At 43.6% G+C, this 18,092-nt stretch overlaps 1 protein-coding gene across 10 annotated transcripts in view; it reads right to left on the bottom strand.

The window, feature by feature from the left end:
- Nucleotides 1-18,092, bottom strand: part of NEDD4L (NEDD4 like E3 ubiquitin protein ligase) — a 359,974-nt gene that overhangs the window by 151,828 nt on the left and 190,054 nt on the right. For all 10 annotated transcript variants that reach the window (XM_032152182.2, XM_032152178.2, XM_058438299.1 and 7 more), the window contains one exon: nucleotides 1,194-1,275. In XM_032152182.2, coding sequence (XP_032008073.1) covers nucleotides 1,194-1,275 — 82 coding nt within the window. The remainder of the gene's footprint in view (nucleotides 1-1,193; nucleotides 1,276-18,092) is intronic.

The raw sequence follows: 18,092 nt of genomic DNA on the forward strand, positions 1-18,092 counted from the left end.
TAAGGCGGGTGGATCACCTGAGGTCAGCAGTTCCAGATCAGCCTGGTCAACATGGCAAAATCCCACGTCTACTAAAAATACAAAAATTAGCTGGGCATAGTGGTGCACACTTGTAATCCCAGCTACTCAGGAAGCTGAGGCAGGACAATCACTTGAACCCGGAAGGCAAAGGTTGCAGTGAGCCGAGATTATGCCACTGCACTCCAGCCTGGGTGACAGAGTGACACTCTGTCTAAAACTAACTAAATAAATAACTAAAAGACATACTTATGGGAACAAATTTTTAATGAAATCATGTACATAAAAATTAGGAAAATAAGATATATACATACATTTATAGCTTTATTATTAATATATTTTCTCTATTTCCATGTAGCTAACCAAGTATTTTGCTTCCTTTAGAAATAATTGTTTCAAGTTAAACTATTCCTTGTGTGCCTACCAATTCCACAAACAGCTCCATTTCATTAAATGCATTTTAAATTACTTTAAGTTTCTTTGTGAAACATACAAAGACAAAAACAAATCCTTGTTTTTGCTGTATTCTGTGCAAGAAAAAATGTTACAACTTATGACATTTTCAGGATACTGTTTTTGTAGGCATTTAAGTAAAAACCTGAATCACTATCTTGGGTTAGTACTGAAAAGTCTTGGAAAACTTCTAGATTTAATACTGAAAGATGCTTAAAATGAAAATACAGTATAAAAGACAAAAAGTGGGCTGGGCACAGTGGCTCACACCCGTAGTCCCAGCACTTTGGGAGGCCAAGATGGGTGGATCACCTGAGGTCAGGAGTTCAAGGCCAGTCTGACCAACATGGTGAAACTCCGTCTCTACTAAAAATACAAAAAAAAAAAAAAAAATAGCCAGGCATGGTGGCGGGTGCCTGGAATCCCTGCTATTCGGGAGGCTGAGGCAGGAGAATCACTTGAACCCAGGAGGCAGAGGTTGCAGTGAGCTGAGAACGCGCCATTGCACTCCAGCCTGGGCGACAGAGTGAGACTCCGTCTCAAAAAAAAAAAAAAAGATAAGAAGTGACGCACTTGTATATGGCAGCTCCATTATAATCTCATGGGACTATCACTGTGTAAGTAGTCCATCCTCGACCGAAAAGGCATTACGCAGCACATGACTGTGCATAATTGGGTTAAATTATGACTTAAATGACGTTTGGTTAAAGATCGACACCTACCTTTTTAATTGTTTTTGTCTGGACCAAAGCAAGTTCTCTATTCTCATCCGCTACGTACAATGAAAGTTTCACGTACGGATCACTGTAAGAAAATATTTCAGATTTAATAGGATTATACTTTTCATTCAAAAGAGAAAACAGTGGAACCTAAATGAAAATGCAAATATCAGTTAAAGTCTCAGCTTGTATTTCCACAAAGTAAGCAATAACCTTTTTAACATATCTACTAAGTCAATAATACACTTGGAGTAAAGTTCCTATCAAAACCAGTGCCAATAATGTTTACTTAGAAGCTAAAAATATAAATAATTTTAAAGACAGAGTCTGAAAAGATTACAAGAAAGATTAAAAGGCACACAGATTTTGTTCAGACTTTACAAAATTAAGCTAGAAAATTTGGTTTAGGTCTTATCCATATTCTTATTTCTAGTGTCTAGGTAATTAGTGGAGGTAAAAGAGCCATTGTTCATGTGACCCCACACCTACCATTTTACAGATTAAAAACCAAATCAAGGCTGGGTGAGGTGGCTCACACCTGTAATCCCAGCACTTTCGGAGGCAGAGGCAGGTGGATCACCTGAGGTCACGAGTTTGAGACCAGCCTGGCCAACCTGGTAAAACCCCGTCTCCACTAAAAATACAAAAATTAGCTGGGCATGGTGGCAGGTGCCTGTAATCCCAGCTACTCAGGAGGCTGAGGCAGAAGAATTGCTTGAACCCTGGAGACAGAGGTTGCGGCGAGACAAGATCACGCTACTGCACTCCAGCCTGGGCTTCAGAGCAAGACTCTGTCTCAACACCCCCCCACCAAACAAAAACAAAAACAAAAACAAAACAAAACAAAACCCTAGAAAACTAAAGCCTAGAAAGTCAAGAGAGATTTGCCTAAAGTTATAAATTTGAGTAGTCTAGATTAAAGTTCGGGTTTCCTGACTACAAGTCCCAGAATTCCTTATACACATCACATTATATTTAATCATTATTTCCTTGGGAAAGGAACTTTTAGCAAGATGTATATTTCAAAGGATTACTTACTGTGGACTATCTACTAAGAGGTTAAGTCTAGTCACACTTTCAAGTATTGCTAGCCCTGGGGTAGCTCAAACCTAATCAAAATATCACTTTGCAAGAATTTAGGGTATAGAAGAATTTATTTTGTTTCATACATGAGATCCTGAAAATCATAAAAAGGGCGCTCATGTATTCGATCTCTAAATTCTCACTTATCTAGTTATCTATAGCCAAAACTGATTGCTATCAATTCATCAGATTAACTTTATGTAATTTGAGAACTGCCCGTTAGTGGCTATACTATGACTATTAACCCTTATTTTGCAATGTCTAAGATATTTCCGAAGATTACATCAAGTATCTTAAAATGCTGAGACTGTACTGATTTCTGTTTGATATTTCAAATAATAAATATGCCATGAAATCCTTTCACAAGGAAGTATGATAAAAGTTTGGTAGTAACAAGGCTATACTCAATATCTAAAAAACAAATCAAAAGTCTGAAAAATATTGTTAGTACATGTGTGTGTGAACACGTATTTATTACCCATAAGATGTATCTTAATGGAAGCTACAAAACATATCCTAAAAAAATTAGCAACACGATTTGTTCAGTTATACTCCATTATGAGTAAATATTTTTTATTTTTAACATTATGGTTTGGAAGGTATTAGTTAATCTTGCCTCTTTTCTGTAAACTGTAAACCTTTATTTGGTTAAATAACATCTAAGCGGATGCCCCTACTTCTCCTTCTATGGACACCCTCAGCCTTAGAAAAAGATGGATCAAGAGCCGGCACCTAGCCCAGGTCAAAGGTTCCATAAGCATCTTCCTAATGCGTGCCCATGGGCTGGCAGATGAATCAGGCGTCACTTTCCAGGGGAGTGAGGCTCAGGCTTCAGCATATCAGATTCACCTGGGGGAGGGGGTGATTAAAACACAGATAACTGGGCCCCCCTCCCAAATCTGAATTCAGTTCGGGGTAGAACCCAAGAATCTGCATTCCTAACACGTTCCCAGTGATGCCAAGGCTCCTGAACCAGGAACCACACTCAGAGAACTACTGTTCCAGATGGCATTTGAAAAGAGTATTTTCTAGCTACAGAAACTGAATTTTCAATTTCCAGCCACAATCTATTGCTTATAAAAAAGCTCAAGGCCTGATGATCATGTTACCTCCAGAGAATGTGCCATGGAGATGCATGCAGAACACAGGTGCACACACATGCACATACAGAATCCACAGTTATAAAGAATACCATAAACTCTGCTGCTATCTCTCATTTTTATGCCCCTCAGCTATCATGATTGCCGGCTATTATATAACTGCAATAAAGAGCTAAGCATTTCCTGTAATAGAACATCCACATTCTTCCACTCGTGGTTCATTTACCTCAGTCTGTATCCCTTGAATAGCTCACAATAATTGACACATGCAGCTGGGGACTGTGGGTGGGATACTTAGGTGTAGGACACCATATCTTCAAGCAGTAATAAAGAAGTCAGGTGGGAATATGTAACATCTTGAGTGCTCACCCAGGTAGGTACCAAGATATGATCAACTGTATGAAAGATTGACTAAGAAACTTCCTGAAAGTTCAGCCTGAAGAACCAAAGGCCAGTGTCTTGGAGCTGGCTACAGGACAGTAAGATGTAAGCTCAAGGGAAGGAGAGGGTTAGGTGCAGTGGCTCACGCCTGTAGTCCCACCCATTTGGGAGGCTGAGGCAGGCCAACTGCTTGAGCTCAGGGGTTCAAGACCAGCCTGGGCAACATGGCGAAACCCCATCTCTACAAAAAAGTACAAAAAAATGTAGCTGCATGTGGTGGCATGCACCTGTAGTCAAAGCCACCACAGAGGCTGAGGTGGGAGGATTGCTTGAGCCTGGGAGGTGGAGGCTGCAGTGAGCCGACATCATGCTGCTGCATTCCAGGATGGGCAACAGAGTGAGACCCAGACAGAGTGAGACCCTGTCTCATTCATTCATTCATAAATAAGAGGAGAGGGAAAACGGGTGCCCAGATTGCTCTCAGGCTCCTCCTCCCTTTCAGCTGGTACTTAAACATTCTTAACTTCAGCCTGCTCATGAATGAAATGGGAATGACAATTCCTAACTCAGGCAGTTTTTGCAAAGACCAGAGAAAATCATGTCTTAATACTAGTGAGAGGTGACAATGTGCTGACAGTCCTCACAGCCCTCGCTTGCTCTTGGCACCTCCTCTGCCTGGGCTCCCACTTTGGCGGCACTTGAGGAGCCCTTCAGCCCACCACTGCACTGTGGGAGCCCCTTTCTGGGCTGGCCAAGGTGGGAGCCGGCTCTCTCAGCTTGCAGTGAGGTGTGGAGGGGGAGGTGTGGAGGGGGAGGTGTGGAGGGAGAGGCGTGAGCGGGAACCGGGGCTGTGTGCGGCGCTTGCGGGCCAGCTGGAGTTCTGGGTGGGCATGGGCTTGGCGGGCCCCTCACTCAGAGCAGCCGGCCGGCCCTGCTGGCCCCGGGCAATGAGGGGCTTAGCACCCAGGCCAGTGGCTGCGGAGGGTGTACTGGGTCCCCCAGCAGTGCCAGCCCACCGGCGCTGCACTCAATTTCTCACCGGGCCTTAGCTGCCTTCCCATGGGGCAGGGCTTGGGACCTGCAGCCCGCCATGCCTGAGCCTCCCACCCCCTCCATGGGCTCCTGTGCGGCCCGAGCCTCCCCGACGAGTGCCACCCCCTGCTCCACGGCACCCAGACCCATCGACCACCCAAGGGCTGAGGAGTGCGAGCACATGGCATGGGACTGGCAGCCAGCTCCACCTGCAGCCCTGGTGCAGGATCCACTGGGTGAAGCCAGCTGGGCTCCTGAGTCTGGTGGAGATGTGGAGAACCTTTATGTCTAGCTCAGGGATTGTAAATACACCAATCAGCACCCTGTGTCTAGCTCAGGGTCTGTGAATGCACCAATCGACACTCTTTATCTAGCTGCTCTGGTGGGGCCTTGGAGAACCTTTATGTCTAGCTCAAGGATTGTAAATACACTGATCAGCACTCTGTATCTAGCTCAAGGTTTGTGAACACACCAATCAGCACCCTGTGTCTAGCTCAGGGTTTGTGAGTGCACCAATCGACACTCTGTATCTAGCTGCTCTGGTGGGGCCTTGGAGAACCTTTGTGTGGATACTCTGTATCTAACTGATCTGATGGGGAAGTGGAGAACCTTTATGTCTAGCTCAGGGATTGTAAACGCACCAATCAGCGCCCTGTCAAAACAGACCACTTGGCTCTACCAATCAGCAGGACGTGGGTGGGGCCAGATAAGAGAATAAAAGCAGGCTGCCCGAGCCAGCAGTGGCAACCCGCTTGGGTCCCCTTCCACACTGTGGGAGCTTTGTTCTTTCGCTCCTTGCAATAAATCTTGCTACTGCTCACTCTTTGGGTCCACACTGCTTTTATGAGCTGTAACACTCACCCGCGAAGGTCTGCAGCTTCACTCCTGAAGCCAGCGAGACCACGAGCCCAGCAGGAGGAACAAACAACTCCAGACGCGCCGCCTTAAGAACTGTAACACTCACCACGAAGGTCTGCAGCTTCACTCCTGAGCCAGCGAGACCACGAATCCACCAGAAGGAAGAAACTCCGAACATCAGAAGGAACAAACTCCAGACGCGCCACCTTAAGAGCTGTAACACTCACTGCGAGGGTCCACGGCTTCATTCTTAAAGTCAGTGAGACCAAGAACCCACTAATTCCGGACACACTAGTACCCAGTACCATTCCAAACGTACAATACAAATGCCCCATAAATGACAGCCAAGGTAACTGTTCTTTGCTTCCTCTCTTAGGAGACGTGTGAGGTTCTCTGTTGCTCCTTTTGACTCCCAACTCCTGCTACAATGACTGATTTGACACTGATTACCTCACAGTACACACTGGGTGCCGGCCAACTGCAGCATGCTACATATTCCACGCCTCCTCATTATTCATACAGTGTGGAGGTCCCAGGGGATCTGGGTAGAAATGATCAAACTGGGAATCTTACTCACAATGAAGCTCACCAGAATTCACTCTTGGCATCAAGTTACCGTTCTAGTGGCTGCTGTTGATACAACTCAGGGCTAGCATGAATATGACTCTCTAGGAAGCTCAATGCTGTGCAAGAACACGTAGATTAGAAGGCAAATTCTATTTTGCAACCTTTTTGTTTTCTCTGCTTAGTGAAGCTGCTCAGACATCACATTCTACCTTTCAGCCTTTACAAGGAGACAGTAAACTGGTACTAGGATTGAAGCAACCTTCTATTTCCTGAGTGCCTACTATATGCCAAGAAAAGAGACAGGTTCCAGAAACAAAAGGCACTGTCCCTACCCATTTGAATGGAGCACAGAGAAATGAAAACATGATTGTGACAGAGTGTGCCAAGCACCCGGGAAAACAGCAGTCAGCAGCAGTGGTCCCTGACTTCCCGTGCAAAGGGTACTTGGCCCCACCCCAGACCTGCTAATCAGAATCTCCAGGGTCAGGACCTAGGAGTCTACATTTATTGAGTGTCTCATGTGATTTCTATGCACTGGTCCATCCAGATACCACTGCCAGATGGAGTCTGAAGGCACACATAGAACCGGGAGGCATGAGGTGGAAAGATCACAGGTAGAGGTCCAGTGATAGGCTGGAGCTGGGGTTCCGAACATTAAAAAGTCTGGCATGGCTGCAGTCAGGAGGGCTCAGGGAGAAAAGGGAGCTGGAGAGGGAGCCCAGACTCAAACCACAAGGAGTCGGCCATTCCTGCAGAGCTCAAACCCTGGGTCTTCATCAATTAGTACATGACTTTGGGAAACTTACATAGCCTCTGTGCCTCAGTTTTACCATCTATGTAATGGGTATAATAGTAGCCCTTCCCTTATAAAAAGGCTGTTAGAAAGACAAATTATAATAGTGCTTGACAGGAGTATAGTGAGCACTTAATAAATGTTAGCTGCTGGCTGGGCATGGAGGCAGGCGCCTGTAATTTCAGCACTTTGGAAGGCCGGGGTGGGCAGATCACTCGAGGTCAGGAATTCCGGACTAGCCTGAACAACATGGTCAAATCTCGTCTCTACTAAAAATACAATAATTAGCTGGGTGTGGTGGTGTGCATCTGTAGTTCCAGCTACTCGGGGAGCTGAGGCATGAGAATCACTTGAATCCAGGAGGCGGAGGTTGCAGTGAGCCAAGATTGCACCACTGCACCTGGGTGACAGAGTCAGAATCTGTCTCTAAATACATACATACATACATACATACATACATACATACATACATACATACATAAATGTTAGCTGCCACCATCATCCTCCTCATCGTGGAGTTGTCTAAATACAGAAAAATCATGATCATATTCATTAGAAGGAGATAAGACAGCAGGCAGTGAGACCCATTGGAAGGCCTCTGCGCCAAAGAATAAGAAAGCTTTGAATGCAGAGGTGGCAAAAATCAGAAAAGACTGACTACTCATCCAAAGGTGGACTCAAAAGAACAAGGTGGCCAACTGAATGTAGCAGGTAGGTGGGTTAGAAGGAGAGGGAATCCATGCCAACTCCAGGCCTCAGGCCTCTTGACAAATTATGCCATTACACACGGGGCCCTAGAATCTTCTGCTCCATTTCATAATGATGCATTTGTGTGTAAGTGTGCAAGAGCCTACCAAATAATGACGGCCTGAACTGTCTGTCCTCATGGGATCCTAATGATTTAGTGCTATTCCAACAAGAAGTTTGAGCATTGAGCCTGGCCTCCAAATCCACGTCAAGGTTGGGCAGACACCCAAATGCACCCTGAAGGATCTCAGGTTCCTCAGTATTTTTCACTGAGTAAACAAAATCCAAAAGAAAAACCACTTGGGAGGTTCTAGCTGTTCACTCACAAGTAAGACACCTCACTGTCACATAAAAGATTACATATGAAAAAAAATACAAGGCTGACATCACCTTAGAGATATGAGACATGCCAGGAACTGTGCATGAAATCAAGGGCTAGGAAACAGACTCCCTGAACTAAAATGAAGTCATAAGGAGTCTGACAGATGCCAAGATACTCAGCAGGAAATCCTCAGGCACCTGCTCTCTCAGGAGAGGTCATCAAGAAATCCTGGTCAAAAATCCACTCTGATTTTGCAAAATTTCCAAGAGAAAAGCTTTTCAATTATTGTCTCTTTCATTCTCAACATAGAATCCAGTGCTGAAAATTCAGTTCTCTCTTCTGGGCCTCTGCTCCAGTTCTATTAGAGAGACTGCAGGCCTGCACGGATCTCAAGTGGGTTTAAAGAATTCAGAGAGGGAAATCTTATTCAAGGGTCTTGTTCCACCTTCATCACCATGAAGCAAAAGGCAGTGCAGACGAGGTCATCTGTCAGGGAGAGTTGAGAATGAGATTTTCTGGGTTTGCTCCATTGCTCAACCCTTCTGGGACACACTCCACAAGGACAGTCATCCTGACCGATCATTATTGGGGCAATGCTTAATCCTCTCCATTTGATTCACTGAAGTGTTCCATGTTCTTTCACACCTATTATTTGCTCATTTTTATCAGAATAAATAGTCTTTGCTGAGCTCCACATATTTTAAGGGGGCAGGGTCATAAGGGGAGAGGGGAGGGCAGGAGTTGCCTCCAAGGGGCAAAATGTCAAGGGGGATTACATTCAGTCTGCAGCCAGATTGCAATGACACCTGCCTTGTCTACCTGCTATAGAGGTGTTCTTCCAAGATACTTGGGTATCAGAAGAACAACAAGAAACGTCTTCATTTTTCAAGTGTGCCTCCTGAGGGGCGTCCCAACCTTAACCAAAGGAAGCAATAATTCTTTGCTGTAAAAGGAAGACGCTCAACATGGCACTGGGACAGCTTGCAAAAATGTCTTTGCTCTCTATGGGCAAAGAGCAGAGAGCTCATGGATGCAGCATATTTCACAGCACCATACAGCAAATTTCTTTCGACTACCTGGCACACTAAAGATTTAGCTAACCAACAGAAAGTTGCATTGCAAAACCCGTTTTGTTAATGACAACTTGTTTTGTTGAAGGTTTCCTCATTCTTTTCCATTTTTACTGTTACCATCAAGTGCTACATAATAACTTATATCCTCAATAAAGTAATAACACTTATAAAACATTTATAAACCATATAGAAAAAAATCTAGAATGTGTGAGAGGAAAAATACCCATGAATACATGCAATAATATTGAAACTGAAGTTTTTATCTAACAAACTGTCAAAAATTGAAAAAAGGTAATACTTTCTAAAGAGAGGCAGACATTTAATACTCTACTACTGGAAGGAATAATTATTATATCTTTTCTGGGAAACAATGTGGCAGAAATATCAGAAGCATTCAAAGGGTTGATGCCCTTTGATTCATCAAATTTATTTCTAAGGATTAATCCCAAAGAAGTAATCAGAGAGGCAGGTAAATATTTACTGGTAAAAGATACTCATTACAGCATCATATATAATAAGAAAAAATTAGAAGCAAATTTCCAGTCCAATAATTGGGAAGCAATTAAATAAATTATGGTACAATCATATACTAGAATATTATACACCACTAAAATCATGTTTTCTGATAATATTTTAAAATGAAAGAAAATAATGGTATAACATTAAGGAATAAGCAGGATCTAAAAATGTGACTAATTCAAATATACATACATATATATATATATGAAAGTAAGGAAAAGGCTAAAATGTTAATAGTCATTCTCTCTATATGTTTATGAATTGTTTATTTTGTCATTTATGGTTTTTATTAAGTTTCTACTGTAAGCAAGTACTACCTTTATGAGTATAAAAAAGTTATCAAAAAACTAATAATAGTTACATATACACTTCAATGAGGTACTGAACCCTGTAATTTCATGGCCAGCCTACATCTCAATAACAAACCCTAAGGGGCTTCAAATATTTTGTTTGCCCAGAAAATTGACTTAAATAGATGACTACTGAAAAATTTTGAAAACAAAATGCACATATCTTTCAGCCCAAGATTTACTGAAAGGCATGAAGCATACTTTAAAAGATATCACTCATCACCAATACTAGCAATGAGCCACTACTCTTAAATATGTACAATTTTCCAGCAAATATAAGAGATTAATGGGTTAGATTACAGTCAAATGCATTCTTCACCTAAGCAGCTAAAAAAGACATTAAAACTTTATTGCTTAGGCATAGTCTCTGAAGCTGCCAGAAGCACACACTTTTGGATACTTCCATTATGATGGTTTTGTTGTTTGGAGCAACTAGTTGGTTTACCTGCATTCTAAAACCTTCCCAGCCACTCGAGTCTTGAAATCTCTAGCCAGGACCAACTCTGGCCTTGCGGCCGCCCTTGCCATCCATAACTAGTCACTTGAGGGTCCCAACCTTGGGTCACAGAGACCCCTGGGAGCCAGGGGGCAACTGTATGTGCATCTATCTCTAACACATATATACACAGCTCTGATGATATCTATATAGCTATCTATATAGGCATCTACATAGAGATCATCAGAGCTGTGTATACGTGTGTTGACTAATAAAAAATGTGCTAATAAAAATATTTATTTTATTAATATGTGGTGACTAGTAAAAATATTTAAATATTTAAGCTTAACTAGTTTGTTAAAAAATTTTGTTCCCTTATCTTTGGGTAGTAAAAATGTTGTTCAGTGGAAGTCACAAAAAGGAAGCTTTCACCTATAAATTACTGAAATATCCATTCAGTCACCAAAGAAAATGACAATCTGTGACTTGTCTTTATTGCCAGCATATTCTCTTATGCCTTTTCCCCATGTATGTGCAACTACCAGAGGTTAAGAAAACAGCTCTTTCTTTTATGCTATTAATAATAGAGCCAAGAGAGATAGCAACTCATAAGGCTATAAGGAAACGGGGAAACAAAAACTGTTCCCTTTTTGGAAACTGTTTCGCAATTGATTTTATTCCTCAGATAGTCAAGGAGCATCCACCACACACAAGGGACTGTGGTGGGCACCAAAGTGGGGGGTGGGGAATAGAGGTAAACAGACATAGACTCTGCCCACAAAGAGGCCGTCTACCCCTCCTCCAGAGGAACCAAACTCAGACAATAGTGTTTCTAATGCAGATTTTGCCTTTGTGAAAGTTGGCGATATATATATTAAGAGCTCAAGCTGATAAATCACAATTATTATTGTTGTTGTTATTATTATTATTTGAGATGGAGTTTCGCTCTTGGTGCCCAGGTTGGAGTGCAATGCCACGATCTTGGCTCACCGCAACCTCCACCTCCTAGGTTCAAGCTATTCTCCTGCCTCAGCCTCCCGAGTAGCTGAGATTACAGTCATGCACCACCACGCCAGGATAATTTTGTATTTTTAGTAGAGACGGGGTTTCTCCATGTTGGTCAGGCTAGTCTTGAACTCCTGACCTTAGGTGATCCGCCCCCCCTTGGCCTCCCAAGGTGCTGGGATTACAGGCGTTAGCCGCAGTGCCCGGCCAATGACAATTATTTAAGGATGATCTGAAACATAGGAAAAACTATGAGCAATTGGTCATAACTTCCAGGATCATTAAGCAGCTTCTGGGTGCCAGCACCGTGCCTGGTGCCTCAGAGACATCATCGCTCATTGCTACAACAACCTTGGCAAGGAAGATCTTAGAGTCTCCCTTTCATGGATGCGTAAAAGAAAAGGAACGGCTGTGAAGACCAGGAGGCAAAGAAAAAAATTCCAAGATCAGATCACGTCAGTCAGTGAATGCTTCCTCTCATGAGTGAGTCTGGGAGGACACTGACTCAGTCACCAGAACAGCCCACCTACTTCCCTCATGGTTAGAAGAAGAAACGTTAACCCAACCAGTACTTCCTAAAACATTTTCTTTTTTTTTTCTTTTTTTTTTTTTTTTGAGACAGGGTCTCGCTCTGTCACTCGGGCTGGAGTGCAGTGGCAAGATCATGGCTCACTGCAGCCTCGACCTCTTGGGCTCAAGTGATCCTCTCACCTCAGCCTCCTGAGTAGCTGGGACTACAGACACACACCACCATGCCTGGCTAATTTTTAAAAATTTTTTATAGAGAAGAGGTTACTATGTTGCCCAGGTTGGTCTCAAACTCCTAGCCTCAGGCAATCTTCCTGCCTCTGCCTCCCAAACTGCTGGGATTACAGGTGTGAGCCACTACACTTGGCCAAAGACGTATGTTTATTTTTATTTTAATTTTTATTTATTTTTGAGATGGAGTCTCACTCTCTTGCCCAGGCTGGAGTGCATCGGCACAATCTCGGTTCACTGCAGCCTCTGCATCCCAGGTTCAAGGGATTCTCCTACCTCAACCGCCCAAGTAGCTGGGATTACAGATGTGAGCCACCACACCCGGCTATAAAGACATACTTTTAATTGTTTAATTATATTTTATTCTGTTTATAATAAATTGGCTCCTTCTATCTCCAATTTACAAAGTACACAGCCTTAAAAAAAAAAAAACACACCCACAGAGACACAGATTGCATTGGAAAACAAGTATGGGGACAGACTTCTGAACTAATTATTCCCTTGGAACCCTGAAAGTCAATTCCGTGACCAGTCTCACCTATGTCCTTGTGACTGAAAACAGTCTGGCCAAGCACAGGAACTATGAACGTGATGTCAAAGTGGAGGCAACACTGAGCTGTGTCTAACTAAAAAAGAGAGCAAGTTCTCATGGCAGGAACTACTCAGGGAATTCAGCCTGGATTAACTAACCAGGGAAAAAAAGATGCTTACTTTTAATTAATTCTGGCAGTCACTGGTTCCCAGGACTCGGCTTGCACTTCACTTCCACTGTCACTGTATGCTCCTGGGATGCCAGGACTAGAGCTGACATGCAGAGGCACACGGTATCCCTTTTGCATTGCAGAGAGGGACGCTGCTGAGCACCTATGGGTGTCCAGTGCTCAGGACAAAGGTCTAGCCAAGGGAGACACTTTTGAAATGAGTAAGCAACAATAAAACCTGTTAGCAGTGCCACACAGAGTGGGCCTCATAGGGTCAATGTACTGGACAGACGGTAAATTGCATGGTGGAGCTCACTGGTGTACAATTATGTGCACTGGTAAACACTTCCTGTGTACTTAAGCATCAACCTCTTTGCCACTGAGTGTTTATATGAGCCAAGCACCGTCCTAAGCCCTTCCTGTACAATCTTTGAATACACCTAGGAACATTCTGGGCTTCTCGGTGGGGGAGTAACAACGGTGCCAGAAGTATCTCGGGAACTTATTCTACACTCAGCTCAGTTCTCACTGCAAAATCTGACTTGATTCTCACAGGCAAAATTGTCGGAGGGAAGGGATTCCTCCCTCACGTGGAGTTAACAGGGGATGTGGCAGCTTCTAATGTCTGAACAGGCAGCCCCCCAGGTGACACCCATTCAGTGACACAACTGCTGCTGATATACATTCCCAGGGGTACCAGGAAAGCCCTGAGGCAAAGATCTTGAACTTGGCACTGGCCTGAACGCAAACAAAGAATGGAGCAGCTCGTCTTGACCCATACTCTATCTTATAAGATGGGGAACTATGTTCCCCCAGTATTTCAGAACGTGACTTTCTCTGGAAACAGGGTCTTCACAGAGGTAATCAAGTTCAAATGAGGTCACCAGGCACAATGGCTCATGCCTGTAATCTTGCCCCTTTGGGAGGCTGAGATAGGAGGATCCCTTGAGCCCAGGAGTTCAAAGCCAGCCTGGGCAACATAGTGAGACCCTATCTCTATGAATTTTTTTTTTTAAACTTAGCCAGGCATGGTGGCACACACCCATGGTCCCAGCTACTCAAGAGGCTGAGGTGAGAGGATTGCTTAGGCCAGGGAGGTTGAGGCTGCAGTGAGCCATGATCATGCCACTGTACTCCAGCCTAGGTGACAGAGCAAGACCCTGAGGGAGGGAAGGAGGGAGGGAGGGAGAGAAGGAGGGAGGAAGGGGGAAAGGGAGGAAGGGGATGGAGAAGGGGGGAAGGGAGGGAGGAAGGAAGGGAAAAAAAGAAAAAATATTTTTAAAAGAAAGAAGGAAGGAAGGGAGGGAGGGAGGAAGAAGGGAGGGAGGGAGAAGGGAGGGAGGGAAGGAGGGAGGCAGGAAGGAAGGAAAGAAAGAGAGAGAGAAAGAAGAGAGAAAAAGAAATAAAGAAAGAAAAAAGAAAGAAGAAAGAAAGAAAAAGAAAGAAAGAAAGAAAAAAAGAAAGAGAAAGAAAGAAAGAGAAAAAGGAAGGAAGGAAGGAAGGAAGGAAGGAAGGAAGGAAGGAAGGAAGAAATGAGGTCATTAGGTTGAGCCCTGATCAAACATGACTGGTGTTCTTATGATCAGGGGAAAGGTAGACACAGAAACAAACAGGCACAGAGGAAAGACAATGTGAAGACACAACGAGAAGATGGTCATTTACAGGCCAAGGAACACAGAACACTGTTGGCAAACATCACAAACTAGAAGAGCCAGAAAGGATATTCCCATAGGGCTCAGAGACAGCAGAATCCTGCTAACTCTTAATTTCAGACTTCTGGACTCCAAAACTGACAGAAAATAAATTTCTGTTGTTAGCCACCTAGTTCATAGTGCTTTGTCATGGCAGGCCTAGCAAACTAATACTCCATTAAAGCCAACCTTTTTTGGAAACCCTTGGGAACAAATGTGTTACAGAATTCTGACTTTTTGTCTCACTTTAGAAAGATGACTGATATGGTTGGGCTGTGTTCCCACCCAACGTCATCTTAAATTGTAGCTCCTGTAATTCCCACGTGTTGTGGGAGGGACCCAGTGGGAGATAATTGAATCATGGGGGCAGTTTTCCCCATTCTTGTGATAGTGAATAAGTCTCAAGAGATCTGATGATTTTATACGGGGTTTCCCCTTTCCCTTGGCTTTCATTTCTCTCTTGTCTGCCGCCATGTAAGACGTGCCTTTTGCCTTCTACCATGATTGTGAGGCCTCCCCAGCCATGTGGAACTGAGTACATTAAACCTCTTTTTCTTTATAAATGACCCAGTCTTGGGTATGTCTTTATCAGCAGCGTGAAAACGGACTAATACAATGACTCAGTGACTATTCCAATTATTATTATTATTATTATTTTGATAATTCCAATTATTGCATAGCATCCCCAGTAGGGGCTGGGGCAGGGCCCATAAGTGAATGTTAATATCTGTGCAGCAAGAGGCACAAAGCATTGAATGAAGTGTTATACATGATTCCTAGAATACTCTCAAATCTGTTCACATCAGGTTTTGCTCTCAAATCAATTTCCTACAAACCTACAAAGATGTCTTTGGTTTTCAGGGCTTTTTGGACTTTGGAATGGCAGGTAAAGGATCGTGGATCTGCCCTAAGAACGCTTAAAATATGTGCCCTCCTCATGCCACCCTGCCAACCACATTCCAAAACACATGCCTACCTGTGAAATCCTAGAATTCCTCAGGGAGACCAAAGGGCAAAAGTTTCCCCTCAACTCTCAGAAAAACAACTTGCAAAATAAATGTTTAGAGATTTTATCTTCAAGTCTATTAAATGTGCAAACAAACCACCAGACACCTGACTTTTCTGTTATTCTGAGTGCTGCACTTCTTAAAATGAAATTTTTAAAGCGTGGATAAAACAATTGTGTGATCACAGAAGAAAAAACTATAATCAACAGGAAAAGGGCTAGATTATGGTGATGCTCCTATATCCCAACACGTGGCTGCCATAGGATGTTTATTTTCCCCAGTTACGCAGATCAATTACAGCAGGTACCCATGTTTAGAACCCCTGGGCCTGTGCACTATCAAGAAGGGAGTTTATAGAAAGAATGAAGCCCACATCAGCATTAAAAGTCTTGGATGGCCCACCAGTGTGAACTCTGGAATCCATTACTACACCTCTAAAGCTGGACACACACTGGAGATTTTTCCCTGTGTCTGTCTGATTCATCCAAAAAGGACACATTATTATATTTGGATCTCAGGGATCTCAGCCTGGTTAAATCCAATACAAATCTGAGGGCATTTTGATTTTTAAAAATCCTCTCTTAAGTTACTGTGTGTGTTAGACTGGATATTGAAGGACTTCTACAGAGAGTGCACAGCAAGCTCTGTAATAATTAGTAGAGTACTGTTCCTACACACCCTGCCCCACCTCGTCAGGGCACATGCTTGAGCATTACAAGTTTTTGCCTCTAGATGACATTGTTTTATGGGTGTATGTTTCTCCCTGTCCTGTGACCCTGGAGAAAAAAGTGCTAAATAATCATGGGGTAAAGGCACAGGGGACACATTAAGATAATTTACATAGAACAAAATGCACCTCTCCTATAATAGCCACGGAGTCAGACCTCTGTTATATTTAACCAGCAGAACACAGGGTCCTTCCTTTACTTTTGCCCTATGCTTCAGACTTTCTATTAGGCAGGAAATGGAGAATCCAATTTAAACCACTTGTTGGCCAGGTGCAGTGGCTCATGCCTGTAATCCCAGCACCTTGGGAGGCCAAGGCAAGTGGATCATCTGAGCTCAGGAGTTCGAGACCAGCCTGGCCAACATGGTGAAGCCCCATCTCTACTAAAAATACAAAAAATTAGCCGGGCATGGTGGCTCATGCCTGTAATCCCAGCTACTTGGGAGGCTGGCGCAGGAGAACTGTTTGAACCTCGGAGGTGGAGGTTGCAGGGAGCCAAGATCAACCCACAGCACTCCAGGCTGGGCGACCGAGCGAGACTCTGTCTCAAAACGAAAACAAAACCACTTGTCAATAACAGCCACGTCTGTTTGGTTTTCCAAACAGGTCAATCTAGTATCTTCACAGTTTTCAGGGTGCTCAGCCCTGGTGTCTATTCACTCATCCTTCATGCTTTACCCCCATACCCTTGGAAATCTTTGATTCTTCCAGGCTCCAGGCAGCCAGCACCTCCTTTCCCTCATCTCCCCAGGATGGAGCACCCCCATAATAACCAGCCTCTCCACTCTCTGAATTCCTACAGTCTGAATACTTAGACCACTCCCTTTTCCATGGAATCTTGTGTTTATTGTTTGTTCCTTTTCTGTTCTTTCTTTCTTTTTTCTTTTTTTTGAGATAGGGTCTCGCTCTGCCACCCAGGCTGCAGTGGCGCAATCTCTGCAGCCTGGATCTCCTGGGCTCAAGCAATTCTCCCACCTCAGCCCCTGTGAGTAGCTGGGACTATGGGCATGCTGCCACATGTGGCTATTTTTTTTTTAATTTTTGTAGAGACAGGGGTTTTCCCATGTTGCCCAGGCTGGCTGCGAACTCCTGGCCTCAAGGGATCCTCCTGCCTCCACCTCCCACAGTGTTGGAATTACAGGTATGAGTCACCATGTCCAGACTTGTTTGTCCCTTTTCAAGTATGTAAATCTTAATTCGCTTAAACCGGCTGCACGTCACTCAGGGCCACTGTCCATGTCTTACACTAGTGTGTCTTTTCCATGCAACCTTGTACGAAACGGGCCTTCAATTAACATTTCTTGGTTGCTTGACTTCTTAACACACACTATGATAGGTTACCTTCTTCCCAGGGTTACATGTTTGGAAAATAGTCTTGTCTGAGTTGCCAAAATGTGGTATTCTCAGTGTGTTTACCTCATACCTGACAACGGCACCTCAGAATGTTGACCTTCTTCGGAAACAGGGTCTTCACAGAGGTAATCCAGTTCAAACGAGGTCACCAGGCACAGTGGCTCATGCCTGTAATCTCATACCTGATAATGAATAACTAGATGCAGAATTTATTTTCCACATAAATCTAATTTTCTTGAACTTGCTTCATTTTCCCCTTTTCTATAATGTAGGAAACACAGGGTCATTTCACATAGTGTCTCGAGTTATAAGCTCATATATATTCAAAGAAACAACAAAATGATTAAAAAAAAAAAAAAAAAGAAGCTTCACAGTGAACCTCACTTCCACAACATTAC

This window comes from Hylobates moloch, unplaced genomic scaffold (assembly GCF_009828535.3).
Source record: "Hylobates moloch isolate HMO894 unplaced genomic scaffold, HMol_V3 SCAFFOLD_5, whole genome shotgun sequence".
Lineage (NCBI taxonomy): Eukaryota > Metazoa > Chordata > Mammalia > Primates > Hylobatidae > Hylobates > Hylobates moloch.